The sequence below is a fragment of the Cynocephalus volans genome, chromosome 12, assembly GCF_027409185.1.
Source record: "Cynocephalus volans isolate mCynVol1 chromosome 12, mCynVol1.pri, whole genome shotgun sequence".
Lineage (NCBI taxonomy): Eukaryota > Metazoa > Chordata > Mammalia > Dermoptera > Cynocephalidae > Cynocephalus > Cynocephalus volans.
The window spans coordinates 94,227,337-94,253,571 of record NC_084471.1 but is presented as its reverse complement, the minus strand read 5'-3'; the positions used below and the strand labels follow the sequence as shown (position 1 = coordinate 94,253,571).

General features: G+C 36.5%; 1 protein-coding gene and 1 pseudogene across 1 annotated transcript in view; one reads left to right on the top strand and one right to left on the bottom strand.

Annotated features, from left to right (window-relative positions):
• Positions 1-26,235, top strand: part of PIK3C2G (phosphatidylinositol-4-phosphate 3-kinase catalytic subunit type 2 gamma) — a 372,771-nt gene that overhangs the window by 105,475 nt on the left and 241,061 nt on the right. Inside the window, exons 14-16 of the mRNA XM_063075729.1 lie at positions 6,202-6,324; positions 13,218-13,349; positions 20,665-20,779. Of these exons, the coding sequence (XP_062931799.1) occupies positions 6,202-6,324; positions 13,218-13,349; positions 20,665-20,779 (370 nt within the window). The remainder of the gene's footprint in view (positions 1-6,201; positions 6,325-13,217; positions 13,350-20,664; positions 20,780-26,235) is intronic.
• On the bottom strand, positions 2,502-3,035 carry LOC134360953 (NEDD4 family-interacting protein 1-like; annotated as a pseudogene).

Genomic DNA, 26,235 nt, shown 5'->3' with positions numbered 1-26,235 from the left:
CCCAACACATATGATGTGATATCTCATGTGGTTTCCATTTGTATTTCCCTGATGTTTGGTGATGTTGAGCACCTATTCATATACATGTTGGCCATTTGTATTTACTCTTTAGAGAAATGTCTATTTAAATGCTTTGCCCATTTTTTAACTGGGTTATTTGTATTTTTGTTACTGAGTTGTAGGAGTTCCTTATATTTTTGATAAATTAGCCCATTATCAGATATATATAGTCTACAGTATATTTTTTCTCATTTCATAGCTTTCCCTTTCACTCTATTAACTGTTAATTTTGCTGTATGAAAGGTTTTTAGTTTGATGTGGCTCCATTTTTTATTTCTGCTTTTGTTGCCTGTGCTGTTGGTGTCATGTCCAAAAAATCACTGCCAAGATCAATCTTATGAAGCTATCCTCCGAAGTTTTCTTCTAGGACTTTTACAATTTCAGGTCTTATGTTTAAGTCTTTCATTCATTTTGAGGTTTGTTGGTTTTTTTTATATGGTGTAAGATAAGAATCAATTTCATTATTTTGCATGTGGATATTGAATTTTCCCAACGCCATTTATAAAAGAGACTATCCTTTCCCTGTTGTTCACTCTTGGCACCCTTGTTAAAGATCACTCAACCATATATGCATCGGTTTATTCTGTTCCATTGGTCTATATGTCTATATTTATGCCACTGCCATACTGTTTTGATTACTGTAGCTTTGTAATATGTTTTAAAGTCAGAAAATGTGAGGCCTCCAGTTCTGTTTTTTTATTATTATTATTATTATTATTCAAGATTGTTTTGGCTTTTCAGGGTCTTTTATGATTCCATATGAATTTTAGAAATTTTTTCTATTTCTGAAAAAATGTATTGGGATTTTGATAGGGATTGCATTGAATATAAGATTGCTTACAATAGTACAAACATTTTAATGATATTAAGTCTTCCAATCTGTGATTATGGGATATCTTTCCATTTATTGGTTTCTTTAATTTTTTTCAGAAATGTTTTGTAGTTTTCAGTGTACAAGTTTTTTCTTCTCTTTGGTTAAGTTTATTCTTAAATATTTCATTATTTTTGATGCTCTTTTAAATGGAATTTTTTCTTAATTTCCTTTTAGAATTGCTTATTCTTAGTGTATAAAATGCTACTATTTTTGTATGCTGGTTTATATCCTGCAACATTGCTGGTTTGTTTATTAGCTCTAACAATTATTTTATGGAATCTTTAGATATTCCTACATACATGATCATGTTGTCTGCAAACAGAGATAATTTTACTTCTTCCTTTCTGATTTAGATGTGTTTTATGTATTTTTCTTGCCTAATTGTTCTGTCTACAACTTTCAGTACTATGTTGATTAGAAGTAGCAAAAGAGGGCATGCTTTTCTTGTTCCTGATCTTAGTGAAAGCTTTCAAGTTTTCACCTTTGAATATCTTGTTAGCTGTGCACTTTTCTTATATGACTTTTATTATGTTGAGGTAATCTTCCTTTACTCCTAGTGTGTTGTGTGTGTTTATCACAAAAGGATGTTGGATTGTGTGAAATGCTTTTTCTACATCTATTATGATGGTTATGCAACTGTTATTCTTTGTTGTGTTAATGTGTATCACATTGATTGCTTTTTGTATTTTGAATCATCCTTGCATCCAAAGATAAATCCTACTTGGTCTTGGTGTATTATCCTTTTACTATGCTGTTAAATTTGGCTTGCTAGTATTTTGTTAAGGATTTTTGCATGTTTTGCCATCAGGGAGATTGGTCTCTAGCTCTCTTTTCTCATAATATTTATTTTTGGGGGGGGCTTTGGTATGAGAGTAATGTCCTCATAAAATGAGTTTGGAAGGGTTCCTTTCTCTTCAATTACTTGGAAGAATTTGAGAAGATTTAGTGATAATTCTTTAAATGTTTGACAGAATTATCTAGTGAAGGTATCTGGTACTAGGCTTTTCTTTGTTACAAGGTTTTTGATTCCTAATTCAATTTCAGATATTCTATTTCTTCATGATTAAGTCTTAAAAGGGTGTCTGTTTCTAGGGATTTATCCGTTTCTTCTAGGTTCAATTCATTAGTGTATGATTACTCATAGAAATCTATTATCATCCTTTTTATTTCTGTGACATCGATTATAATGTCTCCTCTTTCAGTTCTGATTTTAAGTCTTTTCTCTTTTTTCTTAGTGTAGCTAAGATTTTGCTACTTTGTTACTCTTTTCAATAAACCAACTGAGTTTCACTGATTTTTCTATAGTTTTTCTATTCACTATTTATTTCTGCTTATTCTTTACTGTTCTCTTCCTTCTGCTAACTTTGGGCTTAATTTGTTTGTCAAACTAACATTTGCCAGTTCTGTTTATCAAAAGTGGCCCACTAGGCACTTCCATCCTGTACTTGGCTGCATGCCAGCAAGCTGAGTTTCTTACCCATTTAACATTTGAGAATAGTTTAAGATCATTTCAGCCCCAAGACCTCAAATAATTCATGAGTATTGTCATAGACCCCCAACACAGCATTCAGTTCATCCTGCTACACCAGTACTGACCAGCAAAGTATCCAGGGAAATAGGTGGGAAACCTGACAGTTGGAATCCATTTAATTATAGAGAGATCAACAGGCAAAATGACAAGAAAAAACCAATCCAGTTAAGAAGAATGCCATGAAAAAAGTTAACATGAAAATCTCATCATTCCCTATCCTCAGCTAGTCGGGATCATTAAAATCATCCCGACCCAAAAAATCCTCATCTCTTCCAGGAACAAAAGGGATAGTAGCTTGAGCCTTGGTTTTCTCAGCTTCATCATAACTGGGAAGTGCTGTAGCCACATTGTAAGATGGGGGCTTTGGAAACCCATACTCATCATTCTACTCAAATATCTTGCACCCTCTGCCAAAAACATGCTGCTGTACAGTAAAGGAGCATCACCTGAAGCCTGTTCAGGTACTCCAGGCTCTTCATTATCCCGTAAATGTTCGTGCCAGCTGCTATAGTTTGGCTCAGCTGCTGCCAATGCCACTAGTGCCAGTGCCATGGTGCAGTCAGCTACTGGGAAGGAGGACAAGTAAGCAAGCTGACCAGGCATAGGCATGGTAGCCTGGGAGTGCTGGGAGACTAAGGGGGACACCCACTTCAGGTGAGTCTCAATGGCAGCCACTGCTCCTGGGCAAGATGCTCTTCTTGAGCTGTGAGCACTGCCACATCTGAGGTATTTTGTAATTTCCCTTTGGATTTCTTCTTTTCTCTTTTGTTGTTCAGGAGCATGTTGTTTGATTTCCACCTAATTGTGAATTTTCCAGTTTTCCTTCTACTACTGATTTCAAATTTCATTCCATTGTCATCATTAAAGCAACTTGGTATGATTCAATCTTCTTAGATTTGTTAAGACTTGTTTGGTGACTTAACATTCATTTATCCTGGAGGATGTTCCATGTGTGTTTGAGAAGACTATGTATTCTGCTTCTCTGGGTAAAATAGTCTGTATGTGTCTGTTAGGTCCATTTGGTCTATAGTGTTGTTCAAGTTCTCTGTTTCCTTATCATCTGTCTGGTTGTTTTACTAACTATTGAAAGTGGATTATTGAAATCTAGCATTTTTGTGTTGCTCTCTATTTCTTCCTTCAATTCTCTTGATGTTTGTTTTGTATATTTGGGTGTTCTGATGTTGGGTGCATATATATTTATAATTGTTATATCCTCCTGGTCAATTGCCTTTTTATTATTATGTAACACCTTTCTTTGTCTCTTGTTACAGCTTTTCACTTAATGTCTGCTTTGCCAATATGAATACGGCCATCCATGCTTTCTTTTGGTTACTGTTTGCATAAAATATCTTTTTCTATCTTTTACTTTTGGCCCCTGTGTGTTCTTATATCTAAAGTGAGTCTCTTATAGATAGCATATAGTTGGATCTTATATTTTTTATTAATTCAACCATGCTGTCTTTTGACTGGGGAGTTTAATTCATTTACGTGTAAAGTAATGATAGGAAAGAACTTACTGTGGCCATTTTGTTAATTGTTTTCTGTCTTTCTTGTAGCTTCTTTGTCCCTCTTTTTCCATGTTGCAGTATTTCTTTGTGTTCATTGATTTTTTTTTTTTGCAGTGACATGCTTTGATTTCATTCTTATTTTCTTTTGTGTATCTTCTATATGTATTTTCATGCAGCTTACATGAAACATTATAACAATCAGTTTTAAGCTGATAATTTAACTTCAATCACATACAAAAACTCTTTACTTTTACTTCTCCCTACACACACTTTATGGTAATAATGTCACAAATGACATCTTTGTATGTTATACATGCATTAACGTATTGTTATAGTTTTTTTATACTTTCATCTTCTAAATTCTGTACCAGAGTTAAAAGTGTTTTATGTACCACCATTACAGTGTTCTGCATTTTTCTATATATTTACCTTTAACAGTGAACTTTGTGTGTACTGTCCTTTTATCTCAACTTGAAGGACTCTGTTTAGCATTTCTTGTAAGGTATGTCTAGTGTTGATGAACTCCCTCAACTTTTGTTTATCTTGGAAAGTATTTGTCTTTCATTTTTAAAAGGCAGTTTTGCAGAATATGATATTCTTGATTGGCATGTTTTGTTTTGTTTTGATTTTTTCTTTCAGCATTTTGAATATATCATCCCATTCATTTCTGGATTACATGGTTTCTGCTGAAAAAAATTATCTGATAATTTTATGGAAGTTCCCTATATGTGTTCTCTATCTTTGTTTTTGACTTATGATAATTGAATTATAATGTTTCTCTGTTTTGTATTATTTGGGGTCATCATAGTTGGGATCCACTATGATTCCTAAATCTAGATATACATTTTCTTCCAAAGACTTGGGAAGTTCTTGGTCATTATTTCTTCAAATACTAAATACACTTTCTGTCCTTTATTTATTTATTTTTTCTTCTTTTATCTTTCTGAAAATCCCATATTGGCCTGGCCTGCTTGATGGTGTCCGATATGTCCTTAGGCTTTTTTTTTATTCCTTTGACTGGATAATTTTGAATGACCTATCTACCTATATTCAAGTTCACTGATTATTCCTTCTGCTGTATCATCTACCTTGGAATCCCCCTAGTGAATTTATCAATTCAATTATTATATTCTTTACCTCCAAAATTTCTGTTTTTTTAATATAATATGTTTATACCTTTGCTGATATTCTCACATTGTTTGGACATCATTTTTCTGAGCTCATTGAGCATATTTATAATGGTTATTTGGGATTCTTTGTCACATAATTTACACATCTCCATTTCTTTAGGGTTGGTTTGTTTTGTTCCTTTATTTTGTTCCTTTGATTGAGCCATGATTTCCTGTTTCTACATGTGCCCTCTTACTTTGTGTTGGGATCTGTGCATGTGGGGGAAAAAAACCAAAACAAACAAACAAACAAAAACTCTGCCACTCCTTAAAGACTAGCTCTCTATACAGAAAAGAATTTTGACATCAGCCTGGCTAGAGATCCTGGGAGCCTCTCAAACTTTTTACATGGGTGCATCTTCTATGTACTTGTACTTGCAAATTCCTTATTAGAGAGGTTTGGTTGGTTTCTTTTCTCAAGAAGCTGGGAGATGGGAATGTTTCCCACTTCTTCTACACTGAGTCAGAGGGAGAGGCAATAACAAGTGAGTTCAGACTAGTTTAAACCATTGTCTTCGCTCTCAGCAGTCCCAACCTGGTGTCCTTTTCTGTCAGCATTTAGATACAGGCAAGACAGGAACCTGTCCCTTCGGATGTCCCCCCAAAAGTCTGAATGTTAGATGTTTGTTCCAGTCTTCTCTTTCCCTCACCAGGGGAAAACCAGGAGTTGGGAGTTTCCTCCCAATCATACCATGCTGTGCAAGGGAGGGCCTATAGCAAGTGAGTGCCAAAAATTTTTCTACCAGCTTTCATGTGGCTGACTTTGCATTTACCTGGGGCACGGGAGCCTCTTAACTGGTTTTTGGATTTCTCACAAAAGGGACTGGTAAGTGTTTTGTTGAACTGATGTCTCCATGAGGAAAGGAGAATCTTGAGGCTCTCTATTCTGCAGTCAAACTGACATACCCAACATGAAGTCTTAAAGTAATTTTTAAGCATACTTTATACAAGTAAACATCACTTTAACATTTGAATTTTGGTTACAAAAATAATAGAAAGCTGGTTCCTTCAAAGTGTGAAGCTTATTGAATCAACGTTCTTTTTCTTTTTTCTTTTTAGCTATAAAGCATTTTCTTTTTCCTGTTGGCTTACTTATGCTGGAAAGAAGCTGTGCCAAGTAAGAAACTACAGAAATATCCCAGTCAAAAAATTATTTTTTTTCTTGGTCAACTGGAATGAAATGTAAGTTTTATCTTTATTCTGGCTGGATCATTTATCTAATAAGAGTCAGCTTTTTAAAACTTTTTTTTTTAAGCCAAGAGTGTGGTTTTTAAAAAATGCTGCCAATTAATTTGATTCAGTGGCTTGATAAATATGTTACTTCTAATAGATAACTGACTATTCAATTCAACAGATTAAAAATTCACTTAAAAACTAGACAAGTATCTAGTCCATATTACTGAACTGAGAAGAAATGGAAATTGGTAAAAAGAGGTATTGTTAATCACTCACACACTGTGGCTACTCTCTATTTGAGGCAGGGGTGGGGAAGTCCAGATATAGCAAAGAAGAGAGAAATCAATGGTATATGTGATCTCCATTTTCTCAAGTTTTTCACACAAGCCAATTACAAATTTGTTTACACAAGTTTTTTGACAATAAACATCTATTGTGTTGTGTAAACTTATACCTAATTTGGTATGACTGGCTCCTACTTTCTCCTTTTGTAGAGATTTATTAAATCGTGAAGGTAGAAGTTCCTTCTTGACACTATTCCTGCTCTCCTTTCCTCCTTTGCTCCCCTCCCCAGCACCAGCCCTCTCATTACTCAGAATCTCAGGAGGCTCCTAGACCCCATTCATAGCTTTCACAGTCACTGCTGCTTTTCTTGCCATTGTTATGACACTACTCCACGGGCTGGTTCTCAGTCCTTTCTATGGGGTCTCTACTGCTTCACTGATAACAATTTTCTTCTCACCTCAACTAGAAGAAAATTCCCCAGCTCACTCTCTCTCAACTCTTTCATAAGGTCTGATTTGGGGGGAAGATAATTTGACTCCCAATATAATGCTTTCCCATTATAAATGTGTCAATTCCTAGGAGTCAGAGGATGATGTTAGGGGACACCATCTATACTACTGTTAGTGTTACCAATCAGTGGAGACTGTGTCCTGAAACATGGCTTGTGACCTTTAATTCTCACATATGTCATTGTCCCTTCCATCCCAGACCAAATCCTTTTTCTTCTAGGACTATAACTATCTTTATCTCTCCTTCCTTGGTTAAAGTTCTTAATTCCTTTGACCAAAGACCTGACATTTGATTGCAATATCCCCTGCCCTTGCACAGAATCGGTTCTGCTTATAAAATTCTTCATTAGCTCTCCAATTTTTATAAGGTAAAGTACAAATCATTTAGCATAGCACATAAGGCCCTCTGTTGTTTGGCCTCTGCCTATCTCTATAATTTCATCTCTAGAATTAGCCTCACTCTCTGCCTCTGCACCTAGCCACTCTCTGCATTTGATCTACTTACCCTAACGATGAACTGAGAAATCATGCCTCAGCTAGGGGTCCTCCACGTGTCAGGAACACAGTGCTTTCACTTGCCCATCTTGAGAACATCTAGTTATCTTTCAAGACACGTTTTCTGCCTCCTTTTTAACTTGTTCCTCTCGCATCAGATAAAATTGAACATCTTTTCTTTTGTTACTTCATCTGAACTCTGAATTTCTCTCTTATGGTACCTTACTGATTGTGTTTGCTTATATTTCTTTCGGCTCCTACCAAGTGACACAAATTGTTTTTACTTTTTTATTTTTGGTTCAGTCCTCAGAAGCTAAAACAGCACCAGACAGAGCAAGAGTGCAGTAAGTGTTATAGGGCAAAATAACCAATTTTGAGCAGCAAGTGACTCCTTAAAATTGTTATTAACCAGCTCAATTACTACAATTATTCTTCTGACAATTAAAAATATTTCCTGGTTTTGTCAGTTTATTTTTAACTCACAGATTCTTGCCATCAGGTAGACAATTCAAGAGAAAAATCTCATTTTAAAGTCAATTTCAAAGAAAAAAAATAAATTGAAAATTATTAGTATTCTGGAAAAACTACCTTGATATATTTTTCCTCTCTTCCCTTAAGACTACTCTTGTTATCTTTATCTGTGAGAGTTTCATTGATTCCCCCAATAGAATTAGTTGATTCAACCTAGAACTATTTTGCATTTTGTTTATGTTAAAATATTTACTTACCATTTTGCTAGGTGCCTATAGCATTCTTTATACTTTTTAATAGCATTTACCCATTACACTATAATTTAATGTACATTTCCTTGCTAGACTATAAACTTAAGAACAAAAACTTTTTGTTTAATAATACTTGACATAGATTTTGACCACCCATTATATCCCATCACTGTAATACACTCTTAAACTATATTATCTCAAGTTCACAACAAAACAGCAGGTATTGTCACCCTCATTTTACTGATCAGAAAATTCATGTTTATGAAGCTTAATTAATTACGCACAGGTCCCACAACCAGTAAAAGGCAGAACTAGCATTCAGACCCACTCTGAATTTTAAGCTGGATGGAAAGTCCAGTATGAAGAAGTAACCTCTTGAGCCAAAGCCAACCTGTCCCACTCTGATTCTAAACTGATGTTCCTACTATGACTTATATAGTTTCTTACAACATGTAAAATCTTGGGACTAGTATGTACATCCCACGAATAGTGCTCACGTTTTAAATTAAAACAAACAAGAAACCTCTATTCCATTCCATTCTCCTGCCAGCAGCTGTCACATTTCTTGCCTCTGCTTTGTAGCAAAACCTTCCAAAGAATTGTCTATAGCCACTTTCTTCCATTTGTTTCCTCTGATCTAAAACATAGTCCAATCAGGCTTTCATCACCTCTGCTCCACTGAAATTGCCCATCAGAGTCAGCAGTGATATTCATGGCTAACTCCAGTGTTTCTGTCTCAGTCCTCATCTTACGTGAGCTAACGGGAGCATTTGGCACTGTTGATCTCACCTCCATCCTTAACGTTACTCTCCACCTGGCTTTCTCCTACCTCCCTGGCCATCCCTATCCCATGTTTTCTTCTTCCAGCCTGGTCATGATCTTAGCTCCTAACCCTCTTCTCTGTCGTATATGTCCTTACTCCCTTTGTTGTCCCTTATAGCCATAGTTACATACCTTTGAATACATTTATATGTCAACAACTCCAAAACTTATATCACCGACTCCAGCGCAGCGTCAGTCACAAACTCACACTGATACACTCAATATGTCTAAACTAAATTCCTGATCTTACTTTTTAAACCACTTCACCCACGGATGGCCACTCTGGGTAATCAGTTCTCGTAATTCTAGAAATTAGCCTGAATTTCCTTCTGTCACACCCTATGCCCAGGAAATCCTACTGGCTCTCTCCTCAAAATATATCCAGAATATTCCTTCTCATCACCTCCACTTATCTAAGCTACCATCATCTCTCCCTGAATTACTACAATAGCCTTATGAGGGTCTCCCTACTTCTCTTGCATTATTTATGGTCCTTCTCACACCACAGCTAACATGATCTTTTTAAAATGTTAGTCAGGCTGTGTCATTCTCCTGAAGTTTAAAAATCCTGAAATTGCTCCCTGTTTCACTCAGACAAAAGTCGAAGTCCTTACAATGGTCTAGTTATTAGTCTAGTGCTTTTATTTTATATCAATATTAATAGGTGAGTCCTAAACAAGGTAGCTTTTGAAATCTCCCATTTTCACTCTCAAAAACTTACTCTCATTTTAGGAAAACCATCTAATATTGAAGAAAAAAAACTATAAGAAAAATTAGTTATTACTATAAGAAGGCAAACATATGGTTAAAACTTGAGGTCTGTGTCTGTTCCTTGGATGAAAAGCAGTAATCTGAACCCATTTATTGAATGTCTCAAAGTATTTTTCTTCCTTTTTTTGTCTGAAAGTTGATTCCTTTGATTTTTAAGTATCCATGCAGAAGTTAAAAAAAAAAAGAGATTTTCCATTGAATATGAGATTATTTGGCTTTAAATATGTATTCATGTATTCAAAAAAATGAATAAATAATTATTTACTTAGCAGGTATTCTTACCCTCGAAAACTTATTTTTAAATAAAAATGACAGAATGGAGATTGGCAGTAACTATCCACTGTAACTGATCTAATTTTTGTCATTCTTGATACAAAAAGCTCACTAACAAGTGGAGTTACACACGAAGAAGCCAGACCTAATAAGAAAAAAGAACATTCTAGATTATGTGAGGAATGAAGTGAAATCACAGCTTCCATCCTAGCATAGTAATATGAAAACGGAATAGAAAGTCGATTACAAGAGAAAGAAAGAACATTGAAGAAATTACTATGCATTCCACAGGATCACCAACATTTTATGTCACATTTCAGAGCTTCTTTTAAACTGAGAAAGATGTCCACAGTATCTTGAAAGAATATTATGTGTATGAGAGAATATGAAAGAAAAGGAAGAAAAGACTTTTAGTTTTACATACCTAAATGTGTAGCAATTTCATATCTTATAATCTGAATTTTTCCAATCTTTAAAAATAGAAGATTTTGCCCACTCCAGTCTTTCCTTTATTTCCCTCCCTTACTTTTAGTTAGAATTACATTTTATGTGCCTATAAAGAAATGGTTTTTTTTATAAATCTGAGTCTTAAGTACACAAACGCTAATATAAATTATGACTTTACTCAGTGAATAAATGAATATACTGCTGGTATACAACCTAACAGTTGCCACATATATTGTTATGTAATAGTAGTTCCATTTTATGGATAAAGAAAAATAAGACCTAGAAAGGTTAAATGCATTGCTCGAGGAGGAGCACCTTGCTAGTCAACAGGGCGAGTTTGTAAATGTAGATATGTCCAGTTCCAAAATTGGTACCATTGTTTCCACACATAACTTATATAGTGATGTCCTACAATTATTATTAACTGCATGGCATTATGCTGTAAACTTCACACATTTCTCCCACCCCATACTTGTTCTTTCTTCTATGTTCCCTATCAGTTAAGGGTATCAGCTATATCATTATGTAGAAACTAGAATTCATCTTCAATTCTTCATTGTGCTCTACCCCTGCTGTGCTGTCAGTGAAGTGTCAGTTACCCATTTTACCCCCAAAATAGCTCTGCCATTCCTCCTGTTAGCTGCTCTAGCACTACCCTGGATCCAGACCTGTTCATCTCAGGAAACAGCACGTCGAGGAGAGGGATGTGTACCTCTTCAAAATCAGTTTTGGTCACTGGGCTAATTCAACTTCCCCTTATCCCTGAGGCTGAATCCTGCACAGGCAGTGAAAAAAAGGGGTCATCAGTGTTTTATTTTAAATCATGAGTAAGGACTGTTCCCTAATACCAAGATTAGAAAGTCAGCTCCTCGTGTGAGAAGACACTCAGTATTATCCACAGCCTCCGCTGGGCAAAGCTCAGTCAGCATCTTCCAGATGGACAAAGAGTTTGGTCTTCATCGGTCCTCTAATAATCACCTACTGCCTCAACAACTTGACATTGAAGTTCCGCTGGGAATGGACAGTAGATTCTGTTCACGCTCCTCCCACCTAACACCACGCGGTATCATTCAGTGCCAGCTTCTCAGTGTCTCGTCCTGTCACTTTCCTCTTTCTTGTTCCCATTCCCTAATGATTCAGTTCCCGTGATTTTTCCCCTGTCTGCCAACTTTTGTTCCAATTTTCCCATTTCTCACTAGCATTCTTACCTTCTAGTAAACATATTCCCCATCTCAGCCTCTGGAAAAATATTTCTTCCATTTTCTTGTCTCATAAATATTTCTTCCCTAAACTCTATGCTTCTCTTGAAGCTTCTGTAATAGAACCTCATCATTTCTAAATAACCTAGATGATACCAGAAAGGAAAGGAAGGCACTCATCTTCCTGCCCATTATTAGGGACCTCAGATCACCATTTCAACTTTCTTTCGAAACCCCCTTTGTCTTAGATACTCAGACTACCCACATGTACCCCTCCCGGTCTTATAGTATCATTTATAAACTTCTAGGTACTCCCTTACATATATTGATAACTTCAACATCCAAATTAAAATTTTTCTCACCATGAGCAATCCTATGTTTTCCTTAGCCACTTTTTTATTTTTATTTTTATTTTTTTGCCAGTATGTGCAATCCATCCAGGATTTGAGCTCACAGTTCCTTGACCTTAACAGATCCAAGAATTGTGCGTACATTACATTTCAGTGATCACTCCCCAAATTCCTGGGACCTCAGCATTACCCAGAATGGTCCAAATTCAAAATTATAAGCAACTCTATACTTTTAGCTCTCTCTTTCAAATATTTCCTTTTGCCTTTGGGAAAATTTAAATTCGTAAAGCATTCTGGAAACCACCTATTTTCTCATTTCTTTTTTTTTTTTTTTTTTGTCTTTTTTGTGACGGTTAAGGGGATCGCAACCCTTGGCTTGGTGTCGCCCCCACCACGCTCAGCCAGTGAGCGCACCGGCCATTCCTACATAGGATCCGAACCCGCCGGGAGCATCACTGCGCTCCCAGCACCACACACTCCCGAGTGCGCCAGGAGCTCGGCCCTATTTTCTAATTTCATCCTCCACAACTTCCCCTATCAACTTGAACTCATCTTTTGTTCTAGCCATCACCATTTCTCAGACACACCTAATCTTTTCATGCACGTATGCCCTTGTCCATGCACTTTTCTCTTTCTGGAATATTCTCTTTTAAATCTTCATCTCACTGTAACTAACCTACTCCTTAAGATGATTTTGAGTTATTTTCTGCCTTCTTGAACTCCCCAAGACAACATTAGTCATTCTCTCCTCTACACTTATAGTAACTTGAGAGTAAATTCTCAAGTTATTGTAATATTTAATAATAAATCACATGTCAAAATTATAAGGAGTAATTTCCATTGATCAAGTAACATGTCTCATTACTCTATGTACTTCTATTGTATTTCCATTTTTAGAAGATTAAACAAAAAATTTCAAGAAGATGATTCAATGCAAATAGTTAAATAATTTTGTCCCAGACCATTACATTACAAAAACATAATTATAATTGAGTGTATAATGCTAATTATATCTTTTATTTTCAGGATCAATTTTCCTCTCGAAATAAAGTCACTTCCAAGGGAATCCATGCTTACTATAAAATTGTTTGGGATTGTCTGTGCAACCAACAATGCAAATTTACTGGCCTGGACTTGTTTTCCATTGTTTCCAAAAGAGTAAGTATATCATTTGTGATTAACAAAGCTCCCATTTCAATAAAACCTCTTTGGAACTAAACATTTTGCAGCATATGGCATAATAAGAAAACCAAAAAGACATTTTATTCTGAAATTGAGGTAGCTCAGTATAAATCATGATTATTGAAAACAGAATTGAAAAGCAGAAATGTAGAACGGCTTTAGAAAAACAAGTCTCGTGCTCAACTTGTCAGTTGGGTCATTTACAATGAAAAGGTATTAGCATGACCAGCCAGTTTCTCTGGAATTAGTGATTCAAAATGATTTAGATTAATGCTGTCATTTAGAAAGAATGTAAATCATTCTGGATAAAGTAAAATTATATGATGTAACTGCTTATTGACTTTTCATTGCCAAGAAGAAATGTTCAGTAATTTTAACAAAATTTTTTCAGAAAAGTAAGCCAACTATGACTTCAGATATTCTCTCAGAACTATTGGCAATTGCAAAATTAACTAGTTTAATCATAAGCCTTTGGAACTATTAATACTTAGAATACTTGATAAAGTCAAGTACATGATTTTCTATGCTATTAAGGGAAAAATATTTTCAAAAAAATCAGCTTAGTTATTTTTACATGGCAAGACTTGCTTTAGAATCAAATGGTAAAATTCAGGATCTACAAAAAATTAGAACTTATAGTGTTATGTTAATATTGTTACAAAGTACATTTCTGCTCCTGCTGTTTTAAAATGATTTGGTAGTATTTTTAACAATAATATACTGTATATTTCAAAATACCAAGAAGAGAGAATTTTGAATGTTTTCATCACTAAGAAATGATAAATACTGAGGTGATGGATATGCCAATTACCCTAATTTGACTATTGTACATTGTGTACATGTATTGACATGTCACACTGTACCTCATAAATATGTACAATTATTATGTGCCAATTAAAAATTAAGTAATTAAACAAAAATAAAATATTGAATCTGTCACATAATAAATATTCAATAAATATTAGCTAATATCAAAAAACAAAAAACAAAAAAGTTCAACTTTTCAAACTATATTACAATATATTCAAACTATATTCAGACTTTTTCAAACTATATGACAAAGCTATAGTAATCAAAAGAGCATGGTACTGGCATAAAAACAGACACACATACCAATAGAACAGAATAGAAAACCCAGAAATCAACCCACCTGTTTATAGCCAACTGATCTTCAACAAGGGCAGTGAGAACATACAATGGGGAAAGGAGAGCTTCTTCAATAAATGCTGCTGGGAAAACTGGATATCCATATGTGGAAGAATGAAACTTGATCCACACCTCTTGCCATACACAAAGTCAACTCAAAATAGATGAAAGACTTAAATATAAGACCTGAAACTTTAAAACTCCTTGAAGAAAACATAGGGGAAACACTCCAGGATATAGAGCTGGGCAAATGCTTTATGAATAAGACCCCAAAAGCACAGACAACAAAAGAAAAAATAAACAAATGGGACTATATCAAACTAAAAAGCTTCTGCAAAGCAAAGGAAATAATCAACAGAGTGAAAAGACAATCTACAGAATGGGAAAAATATTCACAAACTACTCATCCAACAAGAGATTAATATTCTGAATACACAAGGAACTCAAACAACTTTACAGTAAAAAAACAAATAATCCAATAAAAAATTGGCACAGGAGCTGAATAGACATTTCTCAAAGGAGAATATACAAATGGCCAACAGGTACATGAAAAAAATGCTCAACATCACTAATCATCAGTGAAATGCAAATCAAAACCACTTTGAGACATCACCTCACCCCAGTTAGACTTGCTATTATAAAAATGAGAACAACAAATACTGACAAGGATGTGAATAAAAGGGAACCTTCTGAACTGTTTGTGGGATTGTAAATTAGTACAGCTGTTGTGGAGAGCAACAGTATGGAGGTTCCTCAAACAACTACAGATTGAACTACCGTATGATCCAGCAATCCCACTGCTAGGTATATGTCTAGAGGACTGGAAATCACCATGTCAACATGATACCCACACCCTCATGTTTATTGCAGCTCTATTTACAATAGCCAGACTATGGAACCAACCTATATGTCCATCAATGGATGACTGGATAAGGAAAATATGGTAAGTACATGCAATGCAATAATACTCAGCCATAAAAAAAATTAATGAAATTCTGCTATTTGCAGCCACATGGATGAGCTTTTGCAGAAAATTATGCTAAGTGAAACAACCCAGGTGCAGAAAGAGAAATACTGCATGTTCTCACCCATAAGTGGGAGCCAAATCCATAAATAAACAAATAAACAATAAAGAGTGATAGAGAGAGAAGAGGAAAGAAACAACAATTACAATGGTATGTTGAACTTTTAGAAGGAGAGAAAAGAACTGTGGTTACTAGAGGTGGAAAGGAGAGGGCGGGGGGGAAGGAGAAAAGGGAGTTAATGAGGAATTGGCTAATGGACACAAAGAAGGATGACATATTGCAATAATGAATAAGCTAACTATCCTGATCTTACCATCACACATTGTATACAACTATTGAAAGTCAACTTTGTACCCCACATAAATTATCTTGAAAAAATATATCAATAAAAAATAAAAGAAAGAAAACTCTTCATCAGTTTTTAGTTCCCACACCTAAATACAAGTAAATTGTCAATATAAGTAAATTGTCATCAAAACAACCATAATAAATCTTTAAAACCTTCTTTGTTGGGTTAATTCTGATCTGGGCTGTGTGTGTGTGTGTGTGTGTTGCTTTATTATTTGTGTTCCTGCTTAAGCCCATTTCCATGTGACACTTCAAAAAGTTTATGGAAAAATAGCATTGAATGATAACACGAATCTTCCTATGAACTTTTTGAAGTACTTTTGTATCTATCATCTAACATAGTTCCTCGTATAAATAGGCAATCGGTAGGTTTGCTTACTAGATTGAATTGGGAAAAAAAATCAATCCCTGTAAGAAATGTAAAATAAAATAAGATTTCAAAAGTCTCCAAGAAACAGTTTAGCCTTAAAGAGAGTACCAACTGCTCTTAGAAGGCATTTCAAAAATCTGATTTGTGTGCTAAGAACTTTCATTCCTTTCTCACTAGGCTCAGCTGTCCAGGTGTCCTTCCTTCTCACGAATGAGTTTCTACAAAATTTCAGATGCTGTATTTGTAAGATCTAGCATTTTTTGTAGAATACTATTTCTAGCTATTCACTGAAAAAAAAAGTGTTCTATCTGTTTTATTCCCTTCCGTCATCTAACACAATACTTTGTACATAATAAATAAACACTGAATTTATAAGAAATTAGGAACATTTTTGTCTTTCAAAATAATCTTCAAGGTTTTTTTCTAGATGGTTACCATAGTAAAAATACTGCCTCCGTGTCATTTTGTCATGTATCACTTAATATTCATAAACATATCATAGGCTAGTGATCATAGAAGGTGGGTATCTGTTAGTGATGCCATCTGGGACTGATCCTAAGTGACATTTGCCTAAGGGAAAGTGTCAAAATTGTGGATGATAAAACATCAGAAAACACAAGTTACTTCAAAGTGTACTTCAGTAAGCATTTGCAAATGTATTTCCAACAGACTATTTCTCATGAAAGTCAGAAAATCTACTTCTTTCCTGGGCTAAACAGTTTAAAGAAATCCAGATCTTTTAAACACATCAGAAATCCATCATGTGAGGCAGCTGGGAGATGTGATGACTCCCACTTTGTTCATTGATCCAAGTTACAGAGATTCTAATCCAGTTTATTCCTTACAGATATTACCAGATCACAGCAAGCTGGAGACTTAATTTCATTTCCTTTCATACAATGGCCTCTGCTTGTAAACATTTGCTGTTGAATCTGTCTTTATTATGGTTTGGATAGCCCATTAGGTTTATTGTGGTTTGGAATGCCATATCCATGTGGCATTGTAATGAACGCTTACATTAATTTTTCCAACATACGTATAACCTGAAAATATGCAGAATTAAAGGCTTTCTATCTCTTTACGGTTTCCAGAAGTGGGTTTCAGAAGAGTCAATGGCAATTAAACTCAGATAAATCAGTTATGACTTCATGAATAATGTCTAAAAATAAAAATAAACTTTTAAATTGTTAAGCATGCAAACTCACTTTCAATTCTTTAAAAAAAAAAAAAATCAAGTCCAAAGGCAAAATTCTGCCCACAGAAGTTTTATAGTCCTCTCTTCTGCACACAAGACTTCCACTACATCTGCATTCACAGTGTTTCCACATCGCAGCCAGAGAGTGTTATCCTCACGTCAACAATTTCCATGAGCTCTCTTTCCTATTTAAGTTCAAAACAGATAGTGTGGAGTTACTTAGCATTTCTAAACTGTGGTAAGCTATTTCAACATAGAGATTCTCAACCCTGATTGAATAGAATTTTCTGGAGAAATTTTTAAATTATCCCAAAGCCCAAGTACTCCCAGCTTCAAAGATTCTAATTTAATTAGTCTGTGGTCTGGCCTGAGCATCACATTTTCAAAGCTCCCAAGGTGAATTAAAGCCTAGGAAAATTAGAAGCTTTTGCAGAATTTCGAAAGAAGCCTAAAATAAATCTTAGTCTTGAAACAACCAACCCTGACCCCACTCTATCTAATAGTTTCAGATATATCTTCAAAATCAAATAACTAAAAAAGTTGTGGGTGAGAATTCATTTTTGTCCTTCCTTCCCGTCCCAGAGAGGCTCTCAGAGCTCAGTGGATCCTAATACCTCATTTACAGATGAAGAACTCTATGATGAACAAAGGTTAAAAGACTTGCTAGAGGTTATGAGGCTACTTCAAAACAGAACAAGAACCAGAAAGCAGGTCTGATTTCTCTCCACATGTTTTATTACCTCAAGCTGCCTCTTTTTCTGCTTCCAGGTGCCACGCCCTGCTCCATGAATTCACAGTGTAAATCTCATCACCCAACAAGGGGCTCCTATGAGCTCCCACCCTTTAACTAATGAGGAGAAAAAACTTTCCATTTATGACAAAGCCTTCATCAGTTAGTAATTTAAATAGTCCTTTTAGAAGTATGCAGTATCTTTTGGATAAAAATGCTTAGTCTTAGTTGCTCGAGTAACTTCCTTCTACCTTGATTCTTTTTCTAGGAGAGGAAAAGGATCCATAGGATCAGGAAAAAAATAAAAACAGATCCTTTGGCCTGCTAACTTCTGATATCCAAATCCAAGCCACTTTGTAGGCAGATGGCTGCTCATGACAGCTGAAGTCTGCAGCTAGTGGAGCTCAAGGTTAGGGCTCTCTTGGCAGGGCCAGGGCTCAGTGGCACTCCCTGAGTGACTCAGACTCATCTGGGCACCCTAGACCCACGTGAGGTTTACCAGTGACTTCCAGTGGACTCAGCTTGGATGGTCCAATCAGATGCCCTCATCATGGAGGCCCATTGTCACCACCATGTGACACCCTTCCTGGAAACTTTCCTCTCACACATCTTTAGCTATTTCCAGATCCCATCTTGTCTACACAGAAAACAAAGAAGGCCCAATGGAGCTCAACTCAGGAGTTCCTCCACCTGTTTACCATGTGACCCCAAGTTTAATGGTCATGCCACAGATGGGTATACAGCGACTCAGGAGACACTTTCATTCCGGGATCTGAATTAGAGAGTGCAAAAAGGAGTCCGTCTGGCCTTCAGCATTCCGTTCTGCTCACTTACCCCCACTCCTCCACGTCTGCGTCTAAAGGCAGAAGGGAGGCAAACCGGGCACCTACGTTGCCCACTCTCACTCTGTTCCCTCTTTCTCTGTCTTCTGCTTCCCACCATCCCACACTGGCAGAAACGAGTAGGCTTTTCTTTTGCCATGTTCTCCATCCAATCCACCACATCCTCCTTCTCTCTCAGCTCTCCTGACCCTTTACCATGTACAGAAATATTTTCTATAAATGCTGTGGACAACATTACGATCCGAACCCTCAAGTTTGGTGTCAGCCATGCCTCCTCCTCCCCTTGCATTCTGCCCGACACTAATCCAAAACCTTCTCAGGCAAAGGCGATGTCACAGGCCATTTTGGGTGAAGGCTGTACACACTGAAAAGCAAAGGGGAAAATTACATAAATGATTTTCTAATCTGTACCCTGGTTAAGCTAACCTTGACCTTACTAATACTGACTCCCCAGGTATTGCTATATCACCTCCCCAATTTTTCTTCTAATGAGGGAGGGATGGGACAAAGGGATAAAGAAGACTCAAAATTCATTCTGCTAGAAGACTGTTCTTGGGTCATATAAAAATATCTTCCCAATAATGTATAAAATTTAGACTCTACCGGGCAGATACTTTATGCAATATCCTTAGATAAGGAAAATAATGAAAAGGGCAGGCCTCGGAAAGCTAAAGGCTTAAAGAAAGCTTTATTTGTCGGATTTTTTCCTCTCGTGTTTTGCATAGTATCTGTTAAATGGCAAGATGGAGTTATATGTTGTTTTTTAAAAAGATTCACTTGAAGCTTTAAAGTACTGTATAGACTTAAATTGAATTCTGTTGACTTTCAGTTTTACATTTTCAATTTTGTATGGTAAAGTCAAAGACTCTTCTCAGTAATCAATGGAATATTTTACTAATATTCTCATTCATAAACACCTCCAGGAAGAGCTTCTTTTTTTAATTTGTAGAAGGATCTGTGGATTCGGATGTTACTGAAACTATTAAAACCATACACAAATCCTTCATCGTTGAAAGTCTTTCCTGTGTGCACTCTCATTTACTATGGTAATTTACAACTGATTTTTAAACATTCTGGATATGAATAATCTTTCTATTTATGCATAAAGAAGCATTTCCTCTGTGAAATCCCACAACACTTTGATTCTGTAGATCATATGCTATGCTAATTTAAATCTTTTCTTTTTATAAATTTAGAACTCATATCTTTAAAAGTACCCAGAGAATTTAGTCATCCAGGGAGAAAAAAATGTTCTGAAGAGTTAGCATCTTTATTGACTTAAGGCAGTTGTAACTCCAAGAACCTAAGTCTGAGATTTTTAGTCCTACCTTGTAATCACCACTGACAGCAATTAAGAATAAATGCTACCTGTTAGAAACCATTATGGAAACCATTTTCTCATTTAGCAAATAAACGTAGGCATCTATGAAAATAGCTATGCACGTGGTATATTAGAAATTAACTCTTAATCAGTGTCTGGGCTCATGGAATATCTTATTTCTCTTCTAGTTACTGCATGAAGCCAGTAAAATAGCTGAATATGTTTACATTCCAAAAGAAAACATTTACAGATAATAATAGCTTCCCTCATGAAGTGACTCTTATCTGTGTGTATGTGTTATCTGTGCGTTGCAGAAAATCTGTTCTTGGGTCTATGCTGTTCAGCATGACGTTACAGAGTGAGCCACCCATAGAAATGATAGCTCCAGGAGTGTGGGATACAAGTCAGCCATCCCCAGTGACCCTGCAGGTATGTGCTGGGCTATGAGGCTAAAGTACACACAGCAAGTATTGGTTGGTAAGTAGCTTGTTGTCAATGATGGAAACAATTTCTTTCAGGATCGTACATTCTAATAGTCTTCTCTTCCTCCAGCCTGCTGGGATTTATGAAACCTCCACTGCTTGTATTTTAACATTCAGTCTTCTTAAAGCACTTTTCTCCCAGGTTATGTAATAGCAATTTCAAGCCATTCTCCATCAAACAAGATCATGAAGGAGAGTGATGGAGTGTTGCCATTCATATACCCATTATGTGCATTTATTTTTCTTTCCATTTTCTAAAAACAGTCATTGGTATATGTGTATTACTAACTTGATACCTTACTCACACCTGCCTCTGCAACATGTCATGTTTCTTTAAAATCTCTTCTGTTGTACATTTCCTAAATGACTAGCAATTAACTGAGAAGTGGGAAAGAAACTACAGACAAAATCCATCTATTATCCTTTTTCTTTCTTAAAGCCTTCCTACTCTCTGTCATTTGTGATCACGAATGAAAGGTCAATGACTCTGAGCTTCGGTTCTTACTGCTGACAGCTCTTCTGTGTTCACAACGTAGGTGATCATATTGGTCAGCTACCTGAAGCCTGGAAACTATCGCACATGGAAATGCAGGGAATATGGACTTTCCATCTCTGCAGGAGAAACTGGGAACTGCTATCTGGGCAGCACCCTCTAGAACAAAGTTTCTCAACCTCAACACTGATGACATTTTGGACCAGATAATTCTTTGTTGTGGGGGACTGTCCTGTGCATCGTAGGATGTTTTGCAGGATCCCTGCCTTCTACCCACTAGCTCCTCAATTCTGACAATCAAAACTGTCTCCAGATATTGTCAGATGCCCTCTAGGGACAAAATTTCCCTCATCTGGGAATCACTGCTCTAAAGGAAGCTAGAAGAGGCTAGTAGAGTCTCCGGGCTCTTAAGTTTCCAGGTTTGGGTTAAAGGATTTGAGGGAGAGAGTTTAGATGCACAGAAAAATGTTGAAAATGGAAAGGAAAATTAATACTAATAAAAAAGTGATTATACATTCTGGTAGAGGAAGTCCCTACCAGACAGCACCTGAACATCCACTTCTAACCTGTGGACATGGTGGTAAGAAAGAGGGGTCATTCAGCTTAGATCTTGGCACAACATCCTAGACACTTAAAACATGATGGCCTACCAATTCGCAGCTGTCTTGTCATAACCAGAAAAAAAGAGAAAAAGAAATATTTTCATTACGAAAGAGGAGCGATTCACCATAAACCTGATAAACATATTCTACTGATGAAGAATAGCAAAATGCTAGAGGTTTGATTTAATCTCATTGAATACACATTTCATATATGACTTCTACACATCAAACATCATGATAAAAACCTTTACAGAATACAAAAATGAGTGAATACATAATACCAAGTCAGGGAACTCAAGGAATGCAAAATCCAGCTGGAGAGACAGATTTTCACAACTCACTCTGATGCAATGTGACAAATACTGTAGCCATTGTAGGGTCACTAACATAGCAAGAATAGCACTGAGTATTTCTAAGGGAAAGCGAAGAAATGTAGGAAGTCTGAGGACAGATCTCAGAGGACATGACACTTGAATGCCCTTTGTAGAATGAGTAAATTCTCACTAACTACTGTAAGTGGGAAGGACCATCCGGTCATAAAGGAACACACGATACAAACACACAGATTCAGAAAAGGGGTGGCAGTTTCAAAATATGGCACATTAGCTAAGATTAAAAAATAATGTGAGGAACAGTGGGAAAGGGTAGAAAATCATTAGGGTACTAGATTGTGTGCTAGATTTGGACATGATTATCTAAAAGATGATTCATAGAAAGTAGTTCTAGCAATGTTGTAGAAAATGTCCTAGAAAACAAGAAGACCAGATATGTTGACACTTCTTAGAAGGACATCTTAGTGATCACCAAAACTGGGGGGAAAAAAAGTGGTAGATTTTAGCAACTTATTTTAACATAAAGGGGTACAAATATATAAAGAAAATAAATAAGGAAAGAGAGATAGAAACTTGATTTCCTGAGTCAACAGCTATATTGTTAGTTTCAAAAAAAGAATGCAGAGCAAGAATTAACAGTCTTCAATAGAGTAATATGATAAATTCAGTTTGCGATACATTGCATTTATACAGACCTGTGGGGTGACCATGTGTAGATATCAGCCACTTTCTTTAAAAGGATAAACGCATTTTCTATCAAGCTATTTCTTGCTAGATTCAAACATTCTCAGCTTAATGAAAGTCTTCAAATCTGACAACTGCCAGAACTTTGTGGATATACATTTATGATTGTAGGGGTCTTTGGGGCAGGGGAGAGCGGTGGGGGTAGGAGACAGAGAAGGATGACTTTCAGATGAGACTTTCCTTCCTTCTTCTCAGATGAGGAAAACAGCTCCTTTAGGAACACAGATTCTGGCAAGTGGAATCAGAAGGAAAGTTTCAAGTATTCAATAGCAGCATAAATTTGGTTTCCTGAGATGCTATTTTCAAATAGAAATCTGGATCCACAACAGAATTTGTCTTAAAAGAGGGGGCCACGTAAATCACTCAAGACTATGCAAAAGCTAAATCATCTGACTTTTGCAAAATAATTCCAGATGGTTTAGATATACAGGGAACTTCTCGGCATGTTTGTTAATTTTTTAAAAGTTTATTTACTTATTATTATTATTATACTTGCATTCTAAGATGTTGTTCCAGAGCAGTAGGGGAGAAGAGGAGGGGAGGAAAGGAGATGGGGAGAGGGTAAGAGGAGGGGAAAGGGGGAGGGAGAAGGCGGGATGGGCGTGCCCATGGCTGACTCCTTCACTGGCCTGGCTGCAGGGGTGGGGGGCGTGGCCACTTTGATTGTCACTGGGCTGTATGCAGCAGCATGTTTGTTAATTGATAAGATGTACAGAATAAAATAGGAGTTATCAAGGTAGTAGAGTCAAAACTTCCTTATCAATATAATTCTAATTACATAGCTAAATGTAGAGGGGAATCTTTCAACCTAAAGATTATGAGATGGTGAGGAAATTAGAAGCAAGTTCTGCAACCAGTGTTTTTGTTAGAGAATCAGTAGGGGTCTCAGGAAAACACATCTATCCATCTTGTTGAGAGTTAGGATATCTGGATTCTCATCTTAGTTCTTTAACAGAAAACCTTATGACCTTGAACAAGTCACCTAACCTTCCATTTTCACCTCTATGAAAAGATTATACTATGCCTGTCTGTCTTCTGTGAGGTCTGTACTCGTCTGATTGTCTTTATTAGGTGGGTGGTTAAAGCCACACTGTAGCTACCCCAGTATGACAAAGGGTGTGATATGTCACCGAACATGATTCCTCGAGTCCATAATTCTCTTTAGGTTCTATGGCTGATGTACTGACCAGAAGCAGTGGATAAAGTGAAGTAGATCCAAGTTCAGAAACGGAGACAGATAAGCAGGTGACTGCTTGACTCCCATAGCCTGGTTGTCTCTCAACTTCCTGCCACTCCTGAATACAAACTAATAGAATGGTTCTGTCACATAGTTAACAACTAAGAGCAGAGATATTTCTTTTGGATTCATGCTGTTCTTGTTCTGTTCTATCTTTCTGTACTTCCTCACCTCCCCATGGGTGTCTAAATTCACTGTATTTTGTCTCGTCTACACCACATGGGTAACCCGCTCATTCCTACGGGCCAAATCCAGTGATGGTTTTCAGTCCTCATGATACTAGCCCTTTCTCTGCTCCTTCTGGCTCTGTCTTTCCCCTCAATTCTCTGCTCCTCTGGCTTTGGTGTGCTGCCCGCTTGTGCTTCTCCTGACACTACTCCCTGGTCATCCTTTCTCTGTCTCCTTCCCAGGCTCCCCTTCTGCTAGCCCTCATGGTGGGCCCCTCTCACAGTCATTCCCATGACCATTGCAATTCACCCTCTGGATGCTCTCACTCATGTTTTTTCTTTTAAAAAAGCTTTATAGAGATATAATTCACATACCATATAATTCTCCCACTTAAAGTATACAATTCAGTGGTTTGTAATATTTTCAGATATGTACAACTATCACTACAGTCAACTTTAGAGCATTTTCATCACCTCAACAAAGAAATCCCATACCTTTTAGCTATTGCTTCCTATTTTCCCATTTTCCCCAACTCTAGGCAACCACTAATCTACTCTGTCTCTATAGATTTGCCTATTCTGAGCATTTCATTTAAATAAAATCGGACATTTTTTTTATTGTTGAATAACATTATATTATATGAATATGCCACATTTTATTTATCCATTCATTAGTTGATATACATTTGGGTTGTTTTACCTGTTAGCTATTAAGAATATCGCTGCTATGAACATTTGTGTACAAGTTTTTGTGTGGACATATTTTTTCATTTTTCATGGATGTATATTAGCAGTGGAATTACTGGGTCTCATTTATTTATAAGATTTTTTCAGAGTATCGATGCAGGTTCACTTCCAAGTCTGTATCTCTAATTTAAATTCCTTCATTTCTCAAGCTTCAGACAATATAGCCACACACCTGCTGAAACTCCCACCTGGATATTTTATCAACAGCTTCAAACACACATGTCCCAAACTGAGCCTACCTTCCTCTCCCAAACTGCTGTCTCCCCTGATTTCCTGTGTCTGTTCATGCCCCACGTACACCTACCTGCTTTCTTTGCCTCCTCCTTCCCTTGGCTTGTTGTACTCCAACCACGTCTGCAATCCAGGTGGAGGTTCCTTAAACAAACTGACAGAATCGTGGAGGCCCACACTGAGCAAGAAGCACCTTATGGGTATGATTGTAGGGAGTGGACACTAGGGACATGCAAACAGTGGCCTCAAGCAGTTCCAAGTCAAAAAGATATAGTAGGAACCGTGGTGAACAAGTGTAAATAAGGAAGGGTGAGAAGTGAAGCGAGATGGATAAATGGAACACAAGAAGTCAATATCCAAATGCGTAAGGAGGTGTGAACCATTAGGTGGGATGACCAGGCCTGAATATTTTCCTATACTCTAAAGGAAAGACCTCATGATTTTTTTTTTCTGTCTTTGAAGTCAGAAGTGTATTCTTAAGGCTTGAGGCAAGAATATGACAAATAGGTGTCATGGCACATGCAATGTAGACATTTGAATAGATCTCCCAGAGCATCCTTAAAAAGAAAATTGAGACCATAGCCAGGCTAAGTAAGGCAGTCATAGAAGGACAAAGAGCAGTCATGTGTTTGCCATGACTGGAAGTGCAATAATGAAGCGCAGCTTTGGGGTGTTATGCATTTCTTGTTCCCTATTTTAGTTGTTAATGTGTGTGCCTTTTCTCATCAACTAGACTTGAAGTTCTCTAAAGGTAACAGATATTACTTATATCTTCTATAACGTATGGTGCTCAAAAGTATTCTAGAGCAAATACATTACTACATACTTTGGGGGAATTTCTCTTTTGTAA